General features: G+C 39.8%; 2 protein-coding genes across 2 annotated transcripts in view; one reads left to right on the forward strand and one right to left on the reverse strand.

Annotated features, from left to right (window-relative positions):
• LOC103370666 (transmembrane protein 65-like) overlaps positions 1 to 5,144 on the forward strand; it is a 53,932-nt gene extending 48,788 nt beyond the window's left edge. Inside the window, exons 7-8 of the mRNA XM_008299795.1 lie at positions 1,052 to 1,157; positions 1,745 to 5,144. Coding sequence (XP_008298017.1) covers positions 1,052 to 1,157; positions 1,745 to 1,894 — 256 coding nt within the window. The 3' untranslated portion in view covers positions 1,895 to 5,144. The remainder of the gene's footprint in view (positions 1 to 1,051; positions 1,158 to 1,744) is intronic.
• A 2,284-nt stretch (positions 5,145 to 7,428) lies between these two features.
• On the reverse strand, positions 7,429 to 26,241 carry mboat1 (membrane bound O-acyltransferase domain containing 1). Its single transcript, XM_008299796.1, has 13 exons — positions 26,101 to 26,241; positions 23,559 to 23,704; positions 22,833 to 22,910; positions 21,768 to 21,863; positions 17,765 to 17,820; positions 17,368 to 17,422; positions 15,136 to 15,328; positions 12,817 to 13,009; positions 12,607 to 12,710; positions 12,412 to 12,476; positions 12,194 to 12,326; positions 11,637 to 11,788; positions 7,429 to 10,344 (listed from the first exon to the last, which is right to left on the reverse strand). The coding sequence occupies exons 1-13, from the start codon at positions 26,179 to 26,181 to the stop codon at positions 10,173 to 10,175; spliced, it is 1,524 nt and encodes a 507-aa protein (XP_008298018.1). The 5' UTR covers positions 26,182 to 26,241; the 3' UTR covers positions 7,429 to 10,172.
• Between the last annotated feature and the right edge of the window lie 1,475 nt (positions 26,242 to 27,716).

Genomic DNA, 27,716 nt, shown 5'->3' on the forward strand with positions numbered 1-27,716 from the left:
AGTGTGAATTTGTGCGACCCACGTTTTTCTGAGCGATGCATTTCATTTCACACAATGTTAACAATATTTCCTTTGATTTTCTTTTGCTCAGATAACACTTGAAGAAAATCCAAGGACTTCACTGCGCTCAGAAACTCTCACGGCTGTTCACGCTTCATTTGTTTGACCACTTTAGCGGATTCACGTCTGCTCTTTGTGTTGCTCTGCTCGGCTTTAAAGGGCTGCTGGATCGAATAAAATGTCACAATTAAAGAAGGAACTAAATAGTCACGAGATAAAGTAAAAGGACGGCCGCTCATTTGCTTCTCAAAGCACCTTAAACACTCCAAACTCCAGGCAGTGTCACATTTTTTACAGTCTTTTTTCTGTGGAAAAAGAAGAACCATAAAGAAGGGGAGAACTCCGAAATGTCTTCTGTGCAGGATGATACAAGCATAATACCAGAAATTAGAAAAAAAAGTTAATTTTTTTAGATATTTATTGAACAAAAATTGGGGGAATGGATTCGCCATGTACAAAATTTTCCCAAGTGTCTGCAGATGTTACCAACACTGTGGTGACTCCATATACAATAGATATTTTAATATTTACTTAAGTTCATCCAACAAGTTTTGCAATTTTTGTCACATGATTGTTGGTTGCACCTGATTTAATTGTGGTTTCATGGTTGCAGCGAAGAGCGCAGAGTTTATTCTTTTCTTTTCTTTTACAGAATTAGATACAAACTGTTGGTTTTAGGCAAATTTATTAAATGAGACCTGGAAGTTAAAGTGATTTTGATTAAATATTTTGAGTTCAGATCTGTTTTATTTTCCCAATGAAACCAGAAGTCACACATGATTCGCTCAAGGACAGGTGGAAAGTTGAACGTTCTCACAGATTTTACAGTTTCTGTCTCTGATTAATGGTGTAATAAATTTTTCAGATGCCTTTCAAATCCGTCAGAAGGTCACTGAAGCACTGACTGAAAGTGATTTATTGCTTCATATCGTTTCAGTTCGCTGCACTATGTTTCATTTACGTGTCTCTCTTTGCGTCTTCCTCTCTTTAGGCTGGCAGGTTACGTGGAGGCCCTGGCGTCTCGGTTGGGGATGCAGATTCCTGACCTGAGCCCAAAGCAGGCCGACATGTGGCAGACCAGAGTCAGCTCTCACTCGGTTCGTTTGAAAAAAAAGATCCAAACCAGACTTTGCTTTATAACTGTTAATACTACGCAGGACAATCACAAACATGAAACACACGTGCACCAACAACAGAAACACGGGTCTCTTCGATGTCGCCTTTAAATCATTTGTTCACGCTGAAGGAAAATGAGACCTGAGTGATTTTTAATATGCTACGACTGCTCGAGTGTGAAATGTAATTAGCTTGTGTGGTTGGTTTAGCACCAGTCGTCACCTGGATGCCCGTTAAAGGTCACGCAGACTGTCTCAGCGTGTTGGCAAATACTTTCTATTATGTTGTTTTCATGCAAACAAAAATATGATGGATGTCAAAGTGTGTAGAAATAACGATGTGGCTTGTTTCCAGTGTTTTTGTGTTGGTTCAGTCTTAAGTGCATGAAATGAACTGGCGCAATATTATGATAAAGCTTCCTTGTTTAGTGGTAAATTGTGAGGGGCAGCCAAAGATTTAAAAAAAAAAAAATTATTATTTGAAGTTGCATCCTTCTGTGGATTACCTCATTGACCTGATTTGGGTTTTCCTGAACTTGATCACATCATCACTTCCCTCCCGTGTGCAGGGTAAAGCCATCGGCGTGGGCATCGGCTGCATCCTCGGTATGTTTCCTCTGCTCTTCTTCAAGGACGATGACGAGAAGAAAGACGGCGAGACGGAGGCGAAGGACAACACGGCGTCACCTCCTTCTCCAACAGAGAGCAGCAAAAACTGAACCCGGCCGGAGACAAATACTATTTGGAATCCGTTCGAATATCTGACTTAACGTGAGTCTTGCCGTGTGGACTGGAGGAGTGTGTGGAACCCGCCGCTCAGCAAGGCTCAGTCACGCTGTCAAAGGTATTCTGAAGAGGATTTTAGATAATATTTGATCGCAGACTCTGAACATAAGCACAGGAAACAGGTCAAGAGACAAGCTTGGACTGCTGCTAACTGTCGCACCGTAACCTCACCTCGTCCTGACTGACGTCCACAGGCCCAAAACTTATTTATCCGACACACACTGAAGCGGCCTGTCTGCCTCCTGTGGCAGTTCAGTGGAACAAATATTAACCTCTGACTCTAGAAGGTCAACTAGCAAGTGCAGTAACTGGCAGTTGGAGGGCCCCTTTAAAAATATCACAATGAAATGTTGGAACCAGTGCAAGGAAACCGTTAGAGCTCATTCTGAAAAAAAAAAATCTTATTGAAAGCTTCTTGTTTTCTAGCTATGACTGAACGAAGAGCCAAGCAAAAGGCTCGATTCAGTGTTAAAAACATGCTTTAAAGACCTTTTTTTGTGTTTTCTCAACAGTTTTTGATGGATTGAGGAAAGTTTTGTCTGCTTCCAGATGAGGTTTGAAAAAGTTCTGCGTCGTCCTCATGTCAAGACAACTAGTCAGCTGCAGGCAGTTCAATATCTAACACCTGATGATGCTGCTTTAGATTGATTTAGTGTCTTTATTTTGTCATTCAGGAGCTCCAGCTATGCTTTCAAGCTCTGCCAAAGCAGTAAGATTCCCAAAATATCTCCCATGTGTGCTGTATGTAAACAGGTCGGCGTGGTTTCAAACTGTTTTTAAAGAGCAGTTTGAAGCCGAAAAGAGGAACGAGAGGCAGAGACAGACGATATCTGTGGCAGAGAGATGAAAAACACCGAACCACCTGAGACCTCTGTCCCATCTGCAGAGATCCTCCCTGCTCTACTCCTATATTATTTGATTTATCGCGTCCGGCTCTGCTTTAGCTCACTGCAGCCCAACCACAACACTTCCTGACCTTTTGTCCAACAACCCACAACTACAGCCTGGTGGGTGGTAAATATTTAATTTTACATTATGCGAGATGCTTGTTACCCTGTTTTCACCCTCGGAAAAAAGGCTGTTACCGCTTGTATGAGCGCACAACTCCCCAAATAATTCATACTCGAGCCGTATTTTGATTTGTAGTGAATTTTTATTTGACCAATGGGTTTCTTCTGGCTGGAAATGACATAAACAAGTGACAGAAGAAGGTAAGATGTTGTGTTAGATGATAAATTGTACCAAATTCTATGTTCTTCCACATGTTTACTAAAACTGTCAAGCCCAAACATACTTAGAACCTCTGAAAATATCTGACATTTTGGACAAAATATAGTTTCTAGACTATTCCAAATGATCTTGCACTTTTGTTCTGTAGTCTAGAGCATTCTAACACAGAATACATCTATTTATCAAATAAAAAAATCATTCTATATCAACATTTGGCATGGATATAAATACATGTTTGGCTTATCTGTCCAGTTCTTCCTTGATTAAACTGTCTGTTCTGCTGCCCTCTGCTGGTGGAAAAGAGGTAGTTTTCTTTCAGTTTGGTCGAAAAGCTTCAAAAGTCCCACATCTGGTTAGAAGTCACCTGTTCGCTTCTGAGCATTCAAACTGCCAAAGTTTAGCTGCTAATGCATCACTTTAAAATTGTGCTTTTGTCTGTTTTTGATATGCAAACGAGGCGATATGCAGGTTTTAATTTTCTCAGCATCTGCACCGAAGATTTCTTTCCAAATTGAACGGAAGCAGCAGTGTGTCGCCAAATGGAATTTACTCTTCTATCTTTTTTTTTTTCGTTGTTATAACATTCAGACTTGTATTTATGTATGTTCTCAATGTTTATTTGCTTCATCTCAGAGGACGATATTAAGAGTAGAAAGTATTTGTCAGCACAAAATCCATCCTTGTGAGCATATTTTCATCGGGGAGGGGGGGGACCTTGCAACTGAAAAAAAAAAAAAGTTCCAAAAAACATTTACAAAGGAGACTTAACCTGTATATGATTGTTATTTACTATGTGGGGCAACAGTGATCCTAAAGAGAGATTAAAAATGAAGAAAAATGTATAGAGAAATGAACATAAATATGTAGTTAGGGTTTTTGATCTGATTGCTTGATTTCCACCTTGCATGCACTACTAATAAAAAGTACCGATCATAAAACGACGTTGTAAGGTCATGCATTACAGCAGAATCACAGGAGGTAATAAAAAAATGAACTCAGGCTGGATTAATGTGCAAAAGATCACATTTGTGACTTTAAAAATATATTTTTATGAGAGTTAAAAAGCACAAGGAGTCTCTTTTTCTGCTCTGATGAACATTTTAAAAACAAGATTCGCCAATAAGTAGCGGACCCCCCTGCAGAGATGTGACCTGTGGAGATTTGGACACAGTATGTGGTGGATATTGTGTGAAAGGAGAAGAATGTTATGAGGAAATAGCGGCTTGATGGGCAACATGTGTTGATAGTAATGGTTTCCAATAATTGTTCCTCCTTGAATTGCGTCATAAATAGCCTGTCTGGGGCTTTGAGACCATCTTGGATGTGTAGTAGAAATATAATCCGTGTCAAAACCCTACAATATCGAGGCTGTTCTCCTTTCCTGGATGCACTATATCACTAAACGTATGAGTGTCTTTGGAAGGAAACAGGAGCTGCAGTTCACAGAAACTCTTCATCTTGAATTGTTTGTGTTTGCAAATCAGCTAAAGACGACGGAAAAAGCACATGAAATTAATCTGTTAAATACAGCATGACGCAGACAAATGCATGCACACTGAAGAACCTGTTTCACTCGACATTTTCTAGTGTTTTTTTTTGTGTTGTAAGCTGGCCAGCTATGTGAATTTTGTGTAGACAGAAGCAGATGATGAGAGAAGATCGTTATTATACCCGTTGGGAGACTGACAGTTCTCTAACTCATGTTAAAAGACAAAAAATCTCCCATTAAATAGGAGTTTTACTGACAGGCAGACAGAAAACACCTGATTTCTCCCTGTGCTCCTGTGTGTTAGCAGCAATGCTACATGTGTGACAGTAGAGGCGACTAGATTTTGTGAAAAATTCATTCGTTGCTCGGTGAATGCTCCAAACTTGTTCTGTGTACATATGTAAAAAAGAAGAGAGAAATTAAAACAGTACTCAGATACTCATAATGTAGAAGAGTCGAGCGTAGGATTGTGTCTCCATGTGATGTTTTCTGCTTTGATTAAACACACGTGAACGTCTTTTGCATTTTGCATGATGGCATTTTACACTTTAGGTTACAACAAAGATTTAGATTTTTAAGAGGGATTTGTGCAACATGTTTATCTTTTTACAAGCAGCAGATCCTCAAACTAATGCTGTGACAGTGTTATTTTACAGGGGAAGCTGAAGAAGTCGGACATCAGCTTGTTTCTTATGGCTGCAGAAGGTGGACTACGAAGGTTTGTAAACTAACTCTGAACACTTTTCCTGCTTGATTAAGGCCCTCAGGTTGCAGGTGGATGGAGCATCGATACAAACTCAGCAGGAGGTTTAATGAGGCAGGCTTCTGTTAGGTTTTTGTTTAAGACAGTTTTTACTAGAAAGACAAATGTCTCTCTCTGTGAATGTAGGATCAAGCATTTATTTTTTTGCTACCTGTGTCTTAACTTTGCTCTGCTCTCTTATAGGTTGATAGCAATAGAGACAGACCTGCTGCATATTTAATTGCAAACTGAATCCAGGCAGAAAATCGGGAGATGAAAGTTTGCCATTACAGCAGCAATCAGTGGAATTGTGTGTTTCAATACTGGAGAAAGTAATGAGAGTGACATGATTTGGTACAGAGCAGAGAACATGAAACAACTATCATGAGCAATGGCAAAGTTAATTCTGTCTCCCTGTTCCAGTTGTAGAAAGCCTGTAGACTTGCTGAGCAGTTAGAGTAAAATGATGTGTCATGACAGAATTGTACAGCTAAGTCCCAAATTATTCACGGCAAGTTTTGATTTATAGTCAATTTTTATTTACCAATATCTTTCTTCTGCCTTGAAATTACACGTATAAGTGACTACAAGATTACTAACAGTCTGTCCACATGTCTCCACTGGGATTTTGTTCCTCTTTGTGATGATCTGCAGGTCTTTAAGGTGGGAAGGTTTCTTCGAATCACTCTGGTCTAGCTTCCTCTACAGATTCTTGATAAGACTCTGACTGGGCCACTTCAAAATGATGATTTTGTTTTCCGTGCTTCTTAGCCACTTGCATGTTTTGGATCATTTTCTTGTGACTATCTGTTGTTTTACTCCAGAATCCTATCATCATCCTCTTCTCTTTTGATGCTGTTTGCCTTGAGAAAGTTATCTGGTCCGCTGGATGGAAAAACACCCCCAAATTATCACATTTTTTTGTGTATCCATCTCGGAGAAGTGCAGTCCTGGTCCATCCAGTCTTGTGTAGAGTCTGCTTTGTGATTGTAGCATCAGAATCTGTCATTCATTTACACGCTCTCAAAGGACAATTTAAAATAGTAGAAAAACTGCATTTTTTTTTAATGTTTATAATAATTTTGGGCATGGCATTTTTAGTAAAAACATTAAAAAAAAACAAAACATAGAAACAGCTCAAATTAATCATAAACACATTTCCCCCTCATCTTCTCTCACTTGATTATTTTGTTTCCAGACAGAAAAAAGCTATTGGTCAAATAAAAATTCTCTGTAAATCAACATTTCTAATGGGTAGAAAGAACTCAACTGTCCATATATATCATATACACACAAAAACTTAAAAATAGAGACTCATACTTTGGATCACAAGCGGTTGACCAGCCTTGCAAATATAGCTGCACCATGCACCACACCTTCGCCTTATCTGTTCCCTCCAGATGAACTCCAGCTGTGCACTGAATAGACATGGATGGCTGCTTGTGTTTGCAGAAACTCGGTTCATTTAACTTGGTTTTTCTCCACCTTGCAGGACAATTTGTCCGAGTAGGACCGACAGGTTTAGTTAACTGTGTTCCCTGTAAAGATCTAAACGTGAGCAGGCGTTTCAGGGGTTTAAACGTGTCATGTTCCTGTTTGTTGTCGTCTTTCTCCCGCTGTGTGGTCGTCGTTAGTCGAGTGCAAGCTCAGGCAGCATCAAAACACATGAACACACACGGGTGTATTTGTGTCGGATGGGAAAAGAGAAATGACCCGAGGGACAGAAAAGGAGCCACTTTGGGGAGCTCATCAGAGGTTTGACATCTTGGGAGAAGCGTCGCGTAGAGAAGCTTCAAACTGATGCTGAAGCTGAGGCAGAGAGTCGACTGTGAACATTAACAGACACTGAGTTATTAGAATGATTAAACAGAGCCTGTACCTGCTCCTCAAATGCAGATTTTATATTTATACCATCAGAATACAAGAATAACATGCGTTTAATTAGCTGTTAATGAACCAACTATATTCAAAAATGACACAAAAAAAAGACAAATGAAACCCAAACATTTGTTTCACTGAAGCTTTATTAGATTTTTTTTTGATACCACTCATTTCTCCACACAATCAATACTAAAACGGAGCAAAGGTAGTAATAAAATAGAACTCGCATACACTCTCACAGTCAGTACATTTAGATAACACACATCTGCAAAACACATACAAAAAAATAATTCAGTATCAGTATTAAATCATTCAAATAGCTGCTCATTCTGACAAAAGATTCATACTGTGTATTTGTCACTCACTGCTCAGTTCCCTGTTCTAAAAAAACAAAAACACATGTAGACGAACTTGGTACTGAGAACAACATCCAACAGTTCCAGTTAATAACGGCTTAGATGTACGAAATTCTATTTTTTATATTATAGCAAAAGCCAACCTGCTTCCCTCGTTGAGCCTTTTACCGGCACATTTTGTTGACTTCAGGTCTAAATGCTCGCAAAAGGCATCTTGCAAAACAAATAACCAGTGTTCGGGTCCTCAGGGTTGTAATTATTGACACTTCATTAACTCCATGAGCGGCGCTAATGTGCATTTAAACATCAGCATAATCAACAAAAAATTAAATGGTGGCATCTTAAATCCAACATAGCTGAAGATATAAAAGATTTAGTCATAAAGGAAATTGATCTAATTAGCTAAAGTAGACTCATGATGGGTTCATTTGCATTTTCCTCCCTAACAGTTAAAATCTTGAATAATTCCCTTGTGGTATTTATTCAATAACTAGTGTTAATGCCATTTGTGGCCCCGACTCCATCATCACAGCACAGATAAGAAATTTAATTTGTCTGTCAGGATTGAAAAATGTATATAAAAGAAAATAGATTCATGGTTTGTGATGTTTCGTTTTCTTTCAAAAATAAGGCTCTACATGTTAGGAATTAGAGGGTTGAGTTAATATATAAACTGAGACATAACAGGCAAGTCTAAAACGCACATTTTTCCAGGCATTATACTCCAAAGCAGGTAACAAAATGCATTGAGATTGTTTCTCCAACATGATTAAACAGGCAAACATGGTGTACAAACATGCTCTACCCACAGAAAGAAAATGCATTTTCAGTAGGAAGCCCCTTTATAGAGAGTTTCACGAGGAAAACGGGCACTGTTCTTAAAAAAAAAAAAAAAAAAAGTTCTTGCATTGCAACTGGTTAGCTCATCTAGCAAACCTCGTTATAATAAACCTATAAACAGAGCTATCTCACTAGCCTGCATGTAGCACCATTATTATTCAAACCACTGTGCCACAAACTCCCAAACCGTCATCATCGGGGCTAATTTCCTCCCGCTGTGCTCATTTCTTCTGTGATCAACATATTCGTCAACTTCAACTGTGCAAAAAGTAAAAGCTAGTGATAAATTGTAATACCGGTGGAGACAAAAAAATAAAATAAAAATAAAAAAATCAGCTGGTGTTTGGCTTGAAGTTGCATTGCTGAAGGATGACAGTTCCAGTCGGTCACACATGACTTACCTTCATTACTTCATTCAGCTCAGTTCAGACGCACAAACAACCACCAGATGTCTCTGTTAAAACAACCTCTCAATCCTACAAAGAGCCACAGGACCAACACAGTGCCGTGTTTCCACTGAGAGGAAACACGTTTGACTTATAAATCCCTCTTTTCGGGGTCACATTTTCTATTCTTTAAGTGTCCGAAAAGTGAGAAAAGTCAAATGGATTTCCTCTCAGCTTCACCACAGCTTTTTTGTTCACTGTATCATGATGGCAGGTATCCAGCACCGTGCACATGATAGCACAACTGTGTCACTATTTAAAAACAAGATAGGAAAGTGGTTGCTAACTAAACTACGGGAAGTACTCTTGTGCTTCTGCCATTGTTTCATTTGTTATAACTGTGCAAGGAAGTGATACAACTAAAGTTTCCTCACCTGGAGGAGCTACCTGAAAATGTCACCATATCAGAAATATTAATGCTTCCACTAGACAGTCTGAGAGCTGCAGGGTCTGATTAGTATTTCATGTGCTTTTCAGTGGTAGAAATACTGACACAGTCCATCGTTTTTTGTTTTTTTTTTCACCGACAAACGATGGTGGGACGTAGGCGCACATGAATCTACAACATCATCTGGGTGCAGCGGGTGCAGCTCTCTCCCCTCTTGGCATGCTCTGTTGTGGCCTCACAAGGGCGGCCTTTGTGTGCCGCCCGAGCGCGACCGAGTGCGAGCGCGTCCGAGAGAGAGTATGTGCATATTTGTTTCCCAGCGTCTGCTTATGCACGAGTTTTTGTGGTATTTGCAGCCTGTTTATGAGCTGCTCTCCCACTGCGTTTGGCTTGGATCCCACCAGTCAGTGGGACAGTGCAGATGGAGGACAGGAATGAAAGTGAGCCTCATTTTCTCTCTTCACACTGTTGCATTGTTGTTGGTAAGCGGAGGGGAGGAGAGGGGGGGAGAGCAGGCTGGTGTTGAGGTGGGATGGAGGGGAGAGAGCCGGGGGCAGGTTGAAGGGAGGCCAGCGTTCACTCAGCTAGTGTTTCTCTTTACAGTCGGCCTGCTGAGTTCAACGTCGTCGCCTTAATTTTCCATCCTGGTGTGTATTCAGTGCCGCAGGTGAGAAATCCTGCGTTGTCCGGTACCATCATCTATCTCTTTAGTCTGTATTGTCCCCAAAAAATAAATAGCACAAAGTTTTCCCCGTTTTAAGTCGCCCAGTGGGGACACTCACTTGTCTTTTGAGAGAGAGGAGCGAGAAGCTGGTAAAAGAACGTGAAGAGGGGGCTTTTCAGTCCACTTTGTCATTGTTGTTGGAGTGAACAGGCTGGCACTGGGCTGAGCACGGAGCCGAGGAGGAGGAGGAAAACGCTTTGGTGGCAGAGGGTTCCCTGGGTTTATGTTTCCGATGGAGGGCGACTGCAGCCAGAATGCTGATGATGTGCACGTGGAAGTACATGGACCTAAAAAAAAAGAGAACAAGCAGAGTGGCACAACTGATCAGTGTAAAAATGTAACATGATGAAATAGAGCTGGCGGCAAAATGTCATGCTTGAGACAACTATTTTTGATTATGTATGTACATATATAAAAATGAGGAATTTAACCTTTAAAAAATGTCATAACGCAGTAGAAGGGGCTTTGTTGTGGCTCTTGACATTCCAATTATATGTGACTGAAAGCCTCTTAATACACAAGATAAAACTTAATTAAGCCCGAAGGAAATTCTTGTACCAGAAACTGCTCAGAAAAAACTGAACATAAAGTGTCGAAAAAGTAGAAAAGCAATAAAATATAAGTATGTCACAATGCTGAAATATAACTAAAATAAAGTTAGAATAGAACAGTAACAGGTAGTGCTAAGTCATATCACATGATAATGAAATATTGCACCTAAAAAAATCCTATGAAGATGAAATATTGTACATTACATTGACAATAAATACGAGTATTTTTAATCATTTTGATCTAAACTTTGCAGCAGAAGACATTTCTAGTATGACAGTTGCACAGTTTGTTGCATAGATCCTCAGAAATACGTCTTTAAACTGAACATTGCAGACAGATTTGTAGCAAAAGACCATGAAAACTCAAGCCATAATATCCATGGAGCAGACTGAACACCCACAAACTCATGGCCACTGGTTATCTCAAATGTTTAAAACTTTCAGAAAATGCACTTCTGCATATACAGGAAGTAAGGACTAAATACTATATAACTGCAAAGTCCAGCCGGCATTTCATGTAACCCCTTTATTTACCTGTTGGTTCCTAAACTGTCAAATAAAGGTAAAATGCCCCAAGAATGATCTTGAAATTAACAGAGGATAGCAACATCTCTGCAGCAAGATAGTTGTTGTACAAAGAATAACATAAAATGGCAAACATCCCACATTTATAACTTCAAAGCAATGAAATCCAAAAACCCACAAACCTCCATTTTTAAATTCCAAATCAGATAAAACTGCTTTAACTGATCAAACACATTTCAAAACAAATGCACACTAAAAAATATTACACTGGACTGAGTTGGATAATTTACCCCAAATTGTCAGAACCAATTTTGCTTAAACCAAAAAGAAAAGAATTTGGTTTGTGCAACCATTTAATGAAAGTAGGACCAAAGAAGAGACCAGGAGAAGCACCATCAGTGACCCTAATCTATCACAGCATTAAGGTTTTCTAGTCATATGTGCTTAAAGTGACTCAGTTTATTAAACTTGCACATTTCTTCCTGCTTCCAAGTAGGACATACCTGTAATAAACTAGAGTGTGGTCGACTGCCAGCAGTAGAAAAGGCATGACGGTGTAGCAGATGGCGAGCTGTGTGGCTGCCCAAGTTAGGATGTCGTAACCAAACTTCAAGACTCCGGAGCTCAGGAAGAAGTGACGAACAGATTTCCTCACCTGAAGGCAAGAGACGGATCAGTTACTGTCTTCACACAGGGCAAAGGATTCGTGTATTTAAGTTCAACTGTAAGCAACAACATTTTTGTTGATCACTTTTAGCTGTTGACTAGATGCGGATCAGCCAAGTGTACCTTGCAGTTTATCTCTAAAAACTAAAATGAAAGCTGTTCCTACAGAGGTATCAGTTTTGATTGAAGCGATATTAAATCTATACCCAGAGAGAAAACACTACTGGAAAGAAATGTTTTTGTACTCTGAAAACCAATGTGGCTTCCCTTAATCTTCACACAGCTGTCATAATTTCAGAGTTGAAATTGGAAAAAAGGACTGCCCCAACTATTTAAAACTATAGTACGTAGTTGTGTTTTGTTTTATTGGTACACATTTAAACCAACTACTCACAGCTCTCGCAGCCACAGTGATGGGGATGGCAGTGAGGAAGGTAAAGTAGTATCCTGGATAAACTCCGTGCCACAGAGCCGACAGGATGAAGGTCAACGCCAACTGGTGCTTCGGCACTCGGTCGTAACACACCCTAAGAGGAGAGTAAAGACAGGCAATCGATCTAAGGGGTTCTGATTGTGGCCATGCATAGCTGAGTTAACATTTGCAGAACTTACGTCTTGAGCCAAATTCCTGTTCGAATATTCCAGTTGTCTATGAAGGTCTTGAAGCTGGTTGCCGTCTGAAAAAGGAGCAGTAACTAAATTACCAGTGTGCTCCACTTACTCATTCACTGTCAGACTGAAAGAGCTGAAAGTTCTTCTTTTATTTTTTTGTTTTTGTTTTTAAATCACGTGAAACACTGTTGGTACCTCAATCCCGATGATGTTGAGGTTGCAGATGAGGTCCCAGGATGGTTTTCCATTTTCATCCATCCCAAGGAAACCATAACCGGCCGCGTTGTTCACAGCATCAGCTGACATGACAGGGAAACAATTACATGACCGCTACAATACACAATAAAATGTCTCTATTATATTAGCAGCCAACTGGTCAACTACAACGACATCACCTGTTCTCACCTAGTGTCCAAGCGAAGTAGAATTTGGGCCTTGCAGCTTGTATGGAGAAGAAAGCGTACGTGAGTCTGGTGAGGAAGGAGGCGCCGCTGACAAAGTCGGAGTTGACGTTGTGCTTTATCGGCAAGGCCCGAGTCACGGTGAGGAAGAACAGCATACAGCCACTGCAGACCAGCAGCTTTCGACAGACAGCATCCTGCAGAGAAAACAGACAGCATTCATGGAAACACACAATACAAACACATGATGGCATGGTGACCCTTAAAGTGCAACCTGCTGCTGTTGGCTAGAACAGACTGGCTCTTTATACACCAGAGATTGTATATAAAGGATGAATGTAGCCTCTGCATCTGAAAAATTAAGCAAATGTAGCAATACTATAGACCTGCATTCTTTCTCATAGCCAGCAGGCGGCGACTCCTCTGGCAGCAAAACGAAGTGAGATTCTACAGAAATCTGAAAAAAAAAAGGTCCTACTTCTCAACTGATCTGTTGTCTCTTTGAACATTTTCTTAAAGGGTCTATGGCAGGGGTGTCAAACTCATCCCGGGCCACATAAGCATTATGTTTGCCCTCAGAGGGCCGGACTTTTCTACGAGCTGAGCGCATTTTAAATGTCCATACCACTGGCCATCATGTTTATAGAGTCAGAGATGTGATCGCTGTTAAAATTTGAGTCTTCCAGATTGAATGTGGGGCTACTTTTTCTGCCTAACTGACTCAGTAGAGATCTGTCTGCCTGTACCTGAACACTTTCATCATGAGGTGTGTCGGACCTCTCCCTCTCTCACCTCGCTGTGTGTGTGTGTGTGTGTGTGTGTGTGTGTGTGTCTGTGTGTGTGTAACATAATCGGCTATATGTCATTTTTTCATTGGAACACAGTACCAGCAAAACTGACAGGTTTACCCGTCAGGCAGAGAGTGACTGAGTCATTGTGGAAGAAATATGACTATTTCTAACCACAACAACTGATGCAGCAGCCACCTGTGCTGACTGAAGGAACCAGATCAGCCTGATGATCGTCGTTCACTTGCACAATGCAACCACGTGAAACTTTAGCTCGTACACACTCAAAGATGGTCACGTACGAGAACATTTTCGTCACAGTCTGGAGCCCTGTGTAGGCACATTGCTGTGTTATTATAACATTTAATTACGCTATATTATATCAGGAAAATCCTATTAGTTTGTCAGATTAAGAAACACAGATCTCTCGCGGGCCAGAGTTTGACACCTATGGTCTATGGTCTCAATTACTGGTTTGAAGTCTCCACTAATATAACAGACTGTTCATTTTTTAAAACTATGATCCTGTTTGGAGTAAAGCAGACAACAAGGAAGGGTATCATTTGAAAATCATTTGAACATTTACAGTGCGATGTGCACGACTTAAAACTAACCTTTTTTGTTTCTCGATGCCAAAAACAAAAACATGTCTGTCTGATAGAACATTATTTTTTTCTCAGATACCCTGACTTTTAGTTCTATTGTTGTGCCGTGTTGTATTATCAACAAGCTGCAGAGTTTGTTGGCATTAAGGCTCCACACGTGCACCACAAAATGAGTAAGAAGCAGGATGGAGACACTGACAAGGAAGATTTGGTTGCAAAAAGAAACACGGTGTCAGTGGTTTGATCAATTGATTCAATCAGCACCACAAAAACGAGCGCCAAGCCATCTAGAACCAAAAACTATTTTGGGTGTATTTGCCAGGGTTGCACCACATGACAAAGGTTCTAAACAGGATCATTTTTTATTTTTGATGCAGATTCACTCGCCCACGAAATCCCCCCAGCAATTCAGCACTGATTAATTCTTTTCAAATAGAACTATTGCAGTCATATGATAAAATAATAATAATTGTAAAAATCTTGATTTTTTCATATCACAGAAAAAGAAAATGCTGCAATATCATATTTTTTCCAATATTGTGCAGACCTTAGCAATGGCAGAACTCCAGAGTCGAGGCATCCAGTGACTATGTGGATTTTTTATATACAGTCTTACAGTAACACTCCAATCCTACTAGACATGGAGGTGGACTGTAAACAAGCCAGATGTCTGACTGAACAACAAGCATTGTTTACTTCAAACAAGGACCAAGGTACATGGAAGCTAATGCGTTATGATAAATTTATTTCAGATTTCAAACAGAAAAAGGAATTTAATATTAATATTTTTTTTTCTTTCTTTTCTTTTAGATATTATACAAGAATAAAACACCTTCCTCCTCAAACGACAACAACAATCTCAGTGAGTATCAAAATGAAACTAGGAGAAGCCTGCAAGACCAGCCACCACATAAGTATTCATGAACTTACTGTAGGTGACGGCTCTGGCGTCTTATCGAAGCCATTCTGCCCGTTACATGTCCCAGAGCGCAGCCTGAGCCTCCTGCTGATGTGTCTGCCCTCTATGAAGTCTGTATAATCCTTATAGTCTGTGCACGGACCCACCAACACACTGAGGAAGTTCAGATTATAGCTCAGGTACTCGATGAGAGAAGGCCTCACGCTGCAGAGAGAGCAGGAGGAAAACTCTTTAATATGCAGTCTGTGATCACTGTGGGGGAAATGCAGCAGTGTTGTTGTGAACTTTCTTCTATGTTGGATGGATATTAAAACAAAGCATGCCATTTATCAATGAAAACAATAAAAAGGGGTCGTAAACCCGTTATATTGCTTGGCAGATGTAAAGGTTACGTTAAGTGAATATCCTGTGATATTCCAAATTCACAGTGATAAACAATATAAGTTAGCTTCTGTTTGGCTCCTCTGACCCTCCAGTTACAGCAGAGCTTTTAAGGAAACCAGTTTTGTGTAACGAAAGCTAGCTATCAACTGTAACCAAGTCCAAAAACTGAAAAAGCTTTTCTTTTTTTTTTTCTTTTTTTTTAAATCTGCGTTTAACTTGCTAATCAATTCTTAAAAGCAAGGTTGTCACAAACTGAGCTTCTGTCTGTGTTACAGATGCATCAACGTATGCATGTCAAGTTTACGGTACGGCCAGAATTACAAGTCAAACTAGAATCAAAGTGGTACCCAACTCTACAGGTAGAACAGGGTTTTCAAAGCAAGATAACAAACGTAAGACAATCAACTGCAAGGTTATCATACATTTTGATTGCTTTTCTACACATTTTTGAATTTATTTTAAAAATGGCATGCATGGTACTCTGATGAATGTGATTTTATCAGTTCACATGCACAAAAATGTGAGGTTTTCCATGCAAAACTCTTTTCTAAGTTCCCAGCATGCTTTTTTTTCCCAATAACAAGCTATTCACCATGATTTCATCTCCTTGTCACTGTCCTTCGTGGCTAAAGGAAAGGAAAAAGTTATTTATTCTTTAAATTAGGTGTCAATTCAGATGCATTCTGAAATCATTTAGGTGTTCATTCTTCTGTGCGCACTTTAATTCTACCTCGTAAACAACAGATGGGTGACAAGTTATATGTAACACAGCATAACAGAGCTGGGATGCCTTCACTGTAGAGGTCAGGCGTTCAGGTTTTTCCATTAATTTTCTGTAAATGCACCACAAAGGTCCAGTTTAAAAGAAAAACAGGTTAAATTAAATAAACCAGAGACCTCCAGTCCATCGGTTCTCACTCTGCTTTCTAGCAAGGAAACCCTCATGTCAGTCTCATGTAAATATCTGATGAAGCAGATTTTTTTGCTTCTGTAGTCTGTTTTGTGACAGAACCACACAAGAGAAATACATTTGAAGGATACTAAACATATAATGAAAACATCTGCACCATGTCAACACAGAACCACAAACCCACAAAACTGAACTGAAATCTAATCAATTAGCTGCACATAATACTTTAAAATGTCAAAGGCAATGCTGTTGAACGGCTGTCATATTTGTCTGCCACAGGTTTGATGTAAAGATTATACTAATTTTGTCATTCCTGGAGGTTGTCTGATATCTCTAATACAAACTGAGCACAGGTTAAACTCCTCACTTGCTGAACATCTGCTTATCAACAGACATCTGTAATTTACTATTTGTCCCTAAACGTCTCACATGCAGTCTGCAGTAGATGCTGGTAGGCAGCTGCAGTGCACTCAGACAGAAAAAATACTGTAAAAAAGAGTGAAATAAGGCGTTATAATTTCAGAGTTATCTAAGATTAAACCAAGTCACGTGCATGGACTGTTTTCTATGCGCATTTAAAATGAAAATACAACAGCCAATCATGTTCACATAATCGTTGGAAGCCAAAATCATGATTGCCATTACTTTTCACTCATCCCTAGTACTGCTTTAGTCATTATAATTAAATGCAGTAGCTACCCACACATGCTTGATGCGTATTATTACTATTTTCGTCGCAGTCTGGAGCTCTGACAAATAACAAAAACAAATGCAATTTTTTGTTAATATATCATAATCATTTCAAAGAATCACTTGGACCCCTGTCCTGTTTCCATAATGCCCATCACCTGACGTTTCACACAGCAACACACAGTATGATGACCACTGCATTAAAAAAACATTATCGTAAGCAGTTTGTTTGTAAGTACAAAAAAAAAAAAAAACTTACTCTATAGCTGCAAGCTTCTGCTCCGATGTCAGCTGTTCAGGCTTCTTACACATACCTGGACAAACAAAAACAATGAAGTTATTTATACTTTTCCTACTAAATACCACTCACTTTTTTTTTAAATGATAGATGTATTTAAAAGTCACAAGTATTGATAGCAGAACCCCAGTCTGCTGCTTCACTTTCAAAGTCCTGGTTTTTACTCTCACACTGTCAAATGACTTACTGCGGCATTCACATTTGAACTGTTAATTTTATCATCTCTTCACTTAGTTTACTTTTCCTTTTTGCAAAAGGTCTAAATGTCTGCAGTGTAAAAGGCCTGTGAGTAATTCTGAAATCATGAAAGGCTTGACAACATCTGCGCAGTTTGCACGTGTGTGTTTTCACCTCTTACCGTCATGCAGCTGGAAAGCCAGCGTGGTGATCTTCTGGGTTACTATCATCAAAGGTCTGAGCAGAAAAGAAAAAAAAAAGCAGCAGGTTAATTATTTTATTGTTAAACTTGAGTGCAGCACTTTGGAAACTGAGAGCCATGAAATATATATAAAAAGGAAGATCAAACAGTGGAACAGGTGGGCGATTGCACCAAGATTTCAGAGACCATGCAGCTCAGAAAGCAGTCTTGTCTTATGAGGGGGATGTTCAGTCCTTTTAAGTCATTTAATACATTAACAATGTAAAACAAAGCACCTCCCAAGTTGAAGCACGCTGAGCCTCTGTGTGAGGCTACAGAATTTATTTTCCCAGGTGAATCACTTCATTCTTTTCCAGCAGGAGTGAATCAGGTCACTTATTAATCCAGTGCGAGTCTTTCCAATCCCCAGAGTTTCATTCAATCGTCTCGCTTTGAAACAAGTACAGCCAGATTTTCAGCTTGTCAAGCTCAGAGCTGTGAAAACTCGCATCCTAAAGGTTTTCTATACCAATAGTACAGTGCTGGAGCATCGTTTTAAATGCAATAAACTAAATAAATATAATAAACACTCAGATGCTGGTATCCAGGACGTCACACAATAGACACAAGTGCTTGAAGCAACAGTAGAAGGGGGGAAAAAAAGGTCCTGTACAGTAAGTCTCACACACTGGCCCTGTTTCATTCACAGATACAGAGCTCTCTGTCCAAAGAATGTGAGTGTGTTTGCACAAAGGCACATATAAACTAAGTCTTACTCCCTATCTGTCCCCATTTGCCTCTCTCTCCCAGTCACACATACTGGTTTCTGCCTGTGAGTGGGCTGCATTGTGTGCACAGCATGGAAATCTGAGGCGGAGAGGTTCTGGCCGTGCGGCTGGCAGTGCCAGCTCAATGAGAGTTGGCAGCGGTGGCTTTAGAGAAACATTTTCTGGGTGCCAGCCGGTACGTGCAACACTCCACCACTGGAGCCTACAGACTTTCCATGTAGACTGCAGATTTGTCACAAGAGTTTGAGTTCAGTGTCATTTGAGTTGCACTGCACATACTCAGAAACCATCAGCTTACGGACAAACTGAGACTTCAGGGACAAGTTTGACATTAGCTATGACATCTCTCTGCTTAGAAAGTAGAAAACCAGAAGTCTAAATGAGAGCTGTTGGGTCAGAAAAAGTGAGTCACACAACTTTTGCTCAACCTGATTAATTCACTAAAAGCTTGTTAAGTCGACTGTGTAGTCTCTGTAATTCACAACCATTCATTTTGAACTTTAACATGAAAGCTGACAAAAGCTGTATTCCTAATTCAATAATGCAACCATACGCAGAGCTGACTCACAGGCCTGGCTGCTCATCGCTAAAATCACGTGGAGTGTAAGTGAGGCTGCCAACAAATTCATGTACACTGGAGCCAGGCAAAGAAGTTGCTGAGTACAGAGGACAGCAGAGTCACCTTTTACTGAACAACCGCACACAGAAAATTCTGTTACCCACTTTATCTGGTGTGAGCATTTCCAATGAAACCACTGGTACCAACTCAGACATGAACCTGACACACATGACCACACGATTTGTCAGTTCCATACAGTTAGGCTTCTCAAATTTAAATTATTGAGTCTCACAGAATGTGTCTTTCAGTTTTCCAGCTCACAAGACAGCAAAGATGGTTCATTTTTATCCTGACTGTATAACTCCTGCTTTTAGTCCGTTTCTAAACAGGCTGTTTCAGTGTCCGTCGCTTTAAATGCAGCTGAGCTACTGCTGACCACATCCCCTTCAGGAAAAACGCACTCTCTGCACCTAAATGCACGGCATCCAGCACACATGACTTTCTAACGCTTCCTTTCTCTCTGAGTGATCATTTTGCATGGAAATATCACCAGATTCACAGTGCAGCCATTTGTTTTAACTCGTGCGCGATTTTAAAATCAGAAGCTAAGTGGTGCAGAGCAGCAGCTTGGTAAAAGCGTTGGTTAATATGTCGTCTTAACGGGCTGAGTTTCAGTCCTATTTCATACTCATTTCATTGTCTGACAGCACAAATGGAAAAACATACAAATAAGAACAACTTTTGGGAATTCAACTGTATTGAAATGCAGCTCATGTGAGAGTAGGAGAGAACCAAACAGAAGGCAACATGAAAACACAGTGACCCACCCAGTCTTTTTTTGTTTTTTATCAGATTTAAATCTGATAAACTTCACGCCTTCTCTGAATTCCTTGGTTTTGCTATGTCTACATAGTTGTGACTTGTGGTTATATAATCAGTGGTATTGTGAGCTGCATTAGCCACACAATGTGCTAACAGTAAGGTAGTTGACTCCTTACTGGCAGGCCTCCCTGCATCCACGGTCAAACCTCTGCAGATGATCCAGAACGCAGCAGCACGTCTGGTTCACGTCTGGTTCACCCTGCTGTTCAGATCACTTCACTGGTTTCCAGTTGTTGCCCACATCAAATTCAAAACTCTGACACTTGTCCACAAAACCACAACAAGAACAGCTCCCTCCTACCTGAACTCTCTCATTCAGATCTACACTCCCTCCAGTTCAGTACGCTCGACCAACAAAAGCCGTCTGATACAACCACCACAACAGGGCCCGAGGTCGACAGCTCGACTGTTCTCCTCTGTGGTTCCCTGTTGGTGGAACGCGTTACCAACCTCTGTTCAATCTGCTGACTGCCTCTCAGTCTTTAAGAAAAGACTAAAGACCAGCTCTTCACTGTTAGGGCGTTGATGCCAATAGCAGGCTGTGTGGGAGGTAATAGAATTATTTATTTATTTTTGTTGTTTGTTTTCAGTCTGTCAGCACCCTAACACACTTGAACTTGTTCTATGACACTTAGCTAGATTGTTTTCTCCTGACTAGATCCTTGCTTGTGTCGTATCTGCTCTCAGATGTACGCTGCTTTGGATAAAAGCATCTGCTAAATGAAATCATAGAATTGTAGTTATGGTGACATTGCCATCAAAAATAAAAGTAATCCACTGGGTGTTTAGGTCCTCAGATTCTGGGAGTACATGAAGATTCTTGCGTTCACTCTTGCAGAACCAACAGAAGAACATTTGATGCTTGAGGTTAAGACATTTCAGAGTTAGAAGAAGCAGCTTAAGCACGGAAACAAACCAGGCAGACTGCAAGGCAACTGCTCCTTCTGATTGGTTGTCCAGGTGGCGGGGTTATGTAAAGTTTAGCTCGACAACTATGATTTCACTTAGAAACTGAATAAAATGCTGACTGGTTTGTATCACTGGGAGGCTATCTAGTTGAGGAGGGCAAAAGGAATAACAGCAGTAGGCGTCTCACAGGTTTATTTTGCTCCTCCAAGTTTTTCAGACATACAGATGATAATAAAAATAGATTTCACCAGATGGGACCTCATCTATATTTGCGAATACTCAGAGATCCTGCTCTCAAAGCATCTCTATGCAAGAATCAGTGTAAGAGCTACAGTTAATACACGTCAGCTGAGGTTTGATTTCAAAATAGTGGCGTTTTTGGCTTTTAATTTATGAAATAATGTGCAAAGATCCAATCCTCTGTAATAGGAAACCCCATCTCGCTTTGCTTTTTGTTCCAGTTCCTATGTTTTAGCATGCCTTTATGACAGTTCTAGCCTTTGAAAGTATCCCTTCAAATACAGAGAACCACACTGAACCTTAAACCACCCATTTATTCTGAAGCAGTCTTGCTTCAAAGAAAAAATTAAGGGTTGCCGGGAGGCGGCGAGTACCTTAACTCTACCTGGCTGAGCAATGTCAATTGTGGACAAATCCGTGCTGTGGCTTTGTAATCAGTGTTGTTGTGTTTGCACAAGGTTGTGGCGCTGACCACGGTGTAAGTAGCCATCACACACTTTAGAAAGGTTAACTGATAACGAAGGAGTCGCTCTGTTGCTGAAATAACTAATAAGCTGTCAGCAGGGAGGTGTGGCAGGAAGGAAGAAATGAGGCAACAAAAAGAATGATTTCAGTTTGTCCTCACCCAGAGAAGTCAGTGGAAAGTATCCCATAGTTGAAGATGAAGACTCGGCTCACTTGGCACACTGTCAGATAGCCCATAGCAGTCACCATGGAATACCTGCGAGTGGAGGAATGAACAAAACCAAATCAGACAATTGGGTGATGTTTTTTCTGAAATAAATACTACAAGCAGGTCTGCAGTTTCTTAATGCATCCATAGTTGACACATCAGTTCGGGTGGATTTAGAAATTTCTTGGAATAGTTGTTTTAGTGGGTGTGAACTAGAGTGACCTGAGTTTCTCCTGACTCACTCAGTTACCTCCTTTTACCCAGTAATGCAGAGGTGTGTGTAACATGGCATGCATGTTTATACTGGAACACAATTGAAGTTTTCACTGTGTTTTCTTTCTGAATGTGTAGAACCGGTTTTACCACAGCAGCCTCACCAAATCACCAAACTTCAATCATAGATAGAGAGAGACAAAAAAAACCCCACTGATACTGACACATTTCAGCCTAATTGTTTGAAGACAAAGAAGAAAGATGTGTGTGCATTCACAAAATTCCAAATATACCAAAAACATGGAAGCAGAGAGAGAAGCAGGTATTTTAACAAAACACGTTAACAATCTGTTGCACAGATCTAACGGACTGGTTCGGCTGGAGTGTCTGGCTGCCTTTCACCTGACGTACTTTAGTTTCAGTATTTTAAGTCAGCCTACACAATGCGACAACCCAAACAACAGTCACAACAATTGCATCGCCGAAATTAGTTGCTGCCATAACAGCTCTGTCATCCGTCTGTCAACACAGTGCGGCAGACACGTCCGCCTGGTCTACAGACAAACCTCAGAGCAACCGTCTGATCAAGGAATGCAACAGGAAGGGCGCAGGTTTGGGGAGTTCCTCTCCAACCAAACCAACCAGGCCACAAGGCTCTTTCAAATGTATACACAAGAACGCTACCAATGCAAAGAATGCATGATCTTTCCCCAAAATACTTGATATGTCCGGCTGGCACAAGTTTCTATACAAGCCAACATTTGGTCTCCATTACATAGCCATGTCCCAGCTATGAAGACTTACTTGTGGACATTATTGATGTCAGCGTTGATAATGATCAAGTAGTTTGCGAGCACCACAGTCAGGATGTGAGCCGAGTACCTGGAAAAAGAACACAAATGATCAGATCATGTGCCCTATCACTGGTATTTAAATAATTCAGCGTTCTCTTCTTCAGCGCAACACGATCATATGCACCAATCAATACAGTCTAGACATGTTTCCTCTGATATCAATGCAACAAATGCAACCACAGACAGATTTCCTACATGGATCTCGAGGTGCAATGGTTAATTAATCAGTGGTCAGGTATTAAATTGAATACCAACTATTTTGATAAACAATCAATTCTCTGATTCTAGATCAATTTGAATGTTCTCTGGTTCCTTTAATCCTGATTCAAGTCGTATGAATATCTTTGGATTGTGGAAAAAACGAGTATTCTGAGGATGTCATCTTGGGCTGAAGAAACAATGATTGTCATTTTTCACAACTCTCTGGAAAATAATTGACGGATTAATCAACAATGAAACTAATCATCAGTTGCAGCCCTGCCTGTAGTGCTGCCAACATCCAGCACAGAGTATCATCTCATCCATTTGCCAGAGAGTCAACAGAGGTCAACTACTGAAGATAACCAACTCTCACATATCTTATCTCAACGCATATTTAAGTCACAACAGTGGCTTAGCGTAGAAAGTATGAACGGTGTAGCATCACGCAAAAGAAAACGACTGGAGGACTGAGTACCATCCAAAGCAGAAGATGAGGAAGGCGATGCCGAGGAGAGTGGCGACAGCGTGCCTGACCAGAGGGTTGGCGTGGCGAGGACTGAGGTAGAGACGGAACCAGAAGGCAGCACCGAGGGCAAACAGCTGGCAGAACATAAAGTTCACCTGTGTGGGGGAGAAAGACGTGAAGGTACAACTGCTCCAACATTCAACAAACACCAAATGTTCTTTTCAACTGTGCTTCATTGTATCAGTTCCATAGAGGTTCGTGGTCTGCTGTGATATTCGTCAGTAGATGATCAAACAGCTGGATAGAACACATTATAGCTTCATTTTTTAACTTTGACTTGAAGGGATGGAACCAAACGTCAGCCTTGGGTGGCTGCAAACATACTCACAGAACTGGAGTTACATTTTGCAACTACTATTTTCCTTGCAGAAAATTGCAGGTGAATTTGAAGAGCACAATCACTCCCCACTGAACCACACACAAGAAAGTAGGTCTGACCAACCACAACATGCTTACACTGATTATTATTATTATTATTTTTTAATAAAGGTGTGGAAACAAGTGGCGCGAACTGCTGACGATACAAGATCGATCCAAAAAGAAAGAAACGCAGAACAAAACAGCTGGATGGACGTACTGTGATGTCTCAACTGGGTAGGCGTCCTGAGCAGAGCAAGGAAAAGCTTTCTAGATTTTTACCTACCTCAAAGTTAAATTTAAAAAAAAAGAAAGAGTTCTAATGTGGAATATCGGTAAAATGTAACATCTGGCAAACTGGAACCGTTAAGCTTTGCAAAGAGTATCTTTCAAGAAATACATCAAATAATCCTCAACTAATGCTTATGTGCTGCTGAAATTGCATTTGATGAGAAAGAAGGTCACATGACACGATAAAGTGGGCGTGGCATCGCGTCACAGCTGATTGTAGAACCAGCAGGAAGAGAAATTACCAAAAACATTGTTGAGCTTATCAAAAAAAACTAATAATTATCGTTTGATTCTAACTTATACTGTAGTTTGATGTAGTCATGCAGTAAAATCAGAATTACAGTCAGTTTATGCTCCTTTTGAGAAGTCCAAATGTTGTTGGAGTTCCAGTTTGCAAACTGTGGATTGTTAACAAGGGACGTCTTGATACTGTCAAATATAGGACACTGCAAAAAAAGAAAGAAAAAAAAAGCATCTCCAAACATATGCTGTCGTAAAAGAAATCTAATTTCTAAATTGGATTAAATATAATCAGATACCCTGCTGGAACTAAGGTAGGAAGAGCTAGCATAGCCATGTTTTAGCTCGCCTGCTTAGAGAGAATGACCACATCAGTGAAATGTCTCTGAGACTCACTGTCTGTGTTACATCTTCTCCTAAGATGTATAAAATCATTTAAATAAAAATTAAATAAATGGATATTTTAAAGTGAATAGGTAGGCCTACGTGTTGGTCAAACAGATTTAGTTTTAGTTTCTTTTTTTTTTAAATGTAATGTTATTGAAAGACTCATTTTCTTTAATGTCTCTGTTATTTATTTAAAAATCAATGATGCTCCATTTTGCCACTGGTGCCTGAAAGAAAAAGGACATATTGTGTTTGATACTGAATCCTCAGTTCTGTGTTTCTTTTTTCTCTTCTGGACTTCTTATTGAAACAAGGTGGCTGGTGTTCAGAGAATACTCGAATACAATATTTTAGAAAGCATCCCCTTTAACCAACACTCTCTATACAGTTCTTCTACACCGCCTTATTTTCTGCAGGAGCACATAAAAACAGCAACAAACAAAGAGTGTTTGGCCAGAAAAAAAAGACATTTTTTTCACCAATCTGACTCCGCTCACCAGCTTCAAGCTTCAAATCCAACAGATTGTAGTTGACTGTTGCTCCTGCTAATCAAGCCGGACTTTACTTACATACAGCACTTACATATACACACTTTCTCACACCAAATGCACATCTGTTTGTCACTCACATGCCTCCATGCTTCTTGTTTACTTTTGTTCTATGTTATGTGTTTGTAATTTACATGTGTGTTTGTTCCTGCTGGTGCCTCCTGGCCAGGTCATGTTTGCAAATGAGAACTGGTTCTCAAACGTTTTTAACCTGGTAAAATAAAGGTAAATGCCAAGGTCCAATTATTAGGTTAAAAAAAAGAAAAAAAGAAAGTGTTAAGTCTCTGATTCTAGCTTTGTAAGTTAATATATTATCTGGTTCATTTAATCCCAATGACAACAATATAAATGTCTTTGAATGCTGGACAGAAGAACAGAAGAAAGTTTATTTTGATTTTTTAAACCATTTTCTGACATTTCATAAACCAACCAACTAACTGATTACCAGAAAGTAAAAAGACTCCACATTGTGCCACCTCAGTGTAGCTCAGGTGTTCAGGGCAACACATGGAGCCTCTGACTTTTTTTTTTTTTTTACAATCTTGTCCAACAATGTGGGCGTCGATGCCTGCTGAGGAATCTCCTCGGTCGCTGACTGCTTCATTCATGATCTGGAGGAGCAGTAAGTCTAGTGAGATCCTGAATGCCGAGCAGCCAGCCGGTCCTACCTGGTCCAGAGGGAAGCCCAGGAGCTCACTGACGGGCTGCAGCCACTTGGATCCGGTGGTTTTAAACGCCGGCTCGCCCATCCTTCCCCCAGCTTTCTCCTGCAGCCTCAACCTCGGTTCTTTCCCCCGCTGTTCTTTTTCGCTTCTTTTTTTCCAAAGCCCGGCTGCTCACTGTTTTCTGTGACTGAAACACATTGTGTGCCCGCAGGACCCCGTGACAAGTCAGACCAGTCCGCTGAGCAGAGGCACATCCCCGGCTCTCCCTCCTCTTCCTCCGCCTCCTTCTTGGTACCAGTCAAGCCGGACTAAGACAAATAAACAGAGCTTGTGTTTGCTGCTTGCGAAATAAGAAATGTAGTTATACAAAACATTAATTATAACGCTCACACATTTTTTAAAAAACATTTTATTTATTTTTTTTGATTATGCATTGACTCGTGTGTATTATCTGGTGCTTTTATTTTGAAAAAGAACAGCTGATAACATGAGGACAGACGCCCCTCCCTGACCACTGATAAAGTGGAGTTTTAATTTCCTCGCTCATCTTAAATAGCATTAAAATCATTTCTACTGGTCTAAGCAAATCAAAAGAAATGGTTTTGAGGTATGTTGATTCCTATCTGTGTTTTTATAAGTATAAGAATATACTTTAAAGATTTTTTTGTTTGTAAAAAATGTAAGAATAGGACTTTTAAGGAAAGACTGTCTCATTTATGACACCATCTAATGAAATTATGTTCAAACTACATTAAGTTGCAATTTCAAAGTACTTCACTTGCAACACATTTAATGATTGATTTTTAAGTTAATTATTCAAAAAAAAAAAACACTTCAGTTGCTGTATGTAAAATAACATTTTCAGTATTATATATCTAAATACCATGATAAAGAAAAAAAACTTCTAAGGTGACAAACATTTTTAAAATTAAGTCGCTCCAATAAGAGATTATTTCTTCAGTAGTTTGTTTTTTTTTTTTTTTGCTTTTTTGCCTGTTTTTGTTCATTTGGTAGTTTTTTTAAGAAATGAACTACTAATTTGACCGATTCACTTTTTATTTTTGTGTCTTTGAACGCACTATATTTAAATCTTGAAAACGACAAACAACAAACAAGAAGTGAGTCTAAACTACACGCAGCATTAAGCCAAGGCAGCTATATGCAAACCCAGTTCATCATAGTAATGTTTGAAACTCAAAAACTGTATTTAAATCAATAAATCAGACGTTTTTATCTCACAACCATCTATTTAACTTCATCAGTAGTTGTCACGACAGTAGCCTAGATTTCTGATAAATAATGTATACCATTATCTAATACAGTAACTTCATAGCTAAGCAGCAGTTAAATAAAATAAAACAAAAAGGAACATTTAAATAGGAGTATCCATATCCTGGTGCACATTTTAACTTGTTTACACTATATACTGCAAAATTTTGCACATTTTGAGGGAGATAATTTGCACATTCCTGCACAATCTGTACAGTCGTCTCATAAAAAACAGTTAATATTACTTTATTGCTTTAAAAGTTGACATTTTTCTGCCATTTTTTTTTGCTGTTGGGCACCAAAATGCCAGGTAAAACTGCTCATATATCAAAACCCAGTTGGCAATAAAA

The sequence above is a fragment of the Stegastes partitus genome, unplaced genomic scaffold (genome assembly GCF_000690725.1).
Source record: "Stegastes partitus isolate 25-593 unplaced genomic scaffold, Stegastes_partitus-1.0.2 Scaffold1463, whole genome shotgun sequence".
Taxonomy (NCBI): domain Eukaryota; kingdom Metazoa; phylum Chordata; class Actinopteri; family Pomacentridae; genus Stegastes; species Stegastes partitus.

Bases quoted from the DNA above. Each gene is read 5' to 3' on its own strand.
- mboat1 (XM_008299796.1), bottom strand. From the start codon at position 26,181: ATGGGCGAGCCGGCGTTTAAAACCACCGGATCCAAGTGGCTGCAGCCC. The intron at 22,911-23,558 runs GTACTCAGTCCT...TTCTTTTTCCAG, and splicing joins CTCATCTTCTGCTTTGGATG to GTACTCGGCTCACATCCTGA. The intron at 12,711-12,816 runs GTGAGAACAGGT...CTGTCATGTCAG, and splicing joins CTACTTCGCTTGGACACTAG to CTGATGCTGTGAACAACGCG.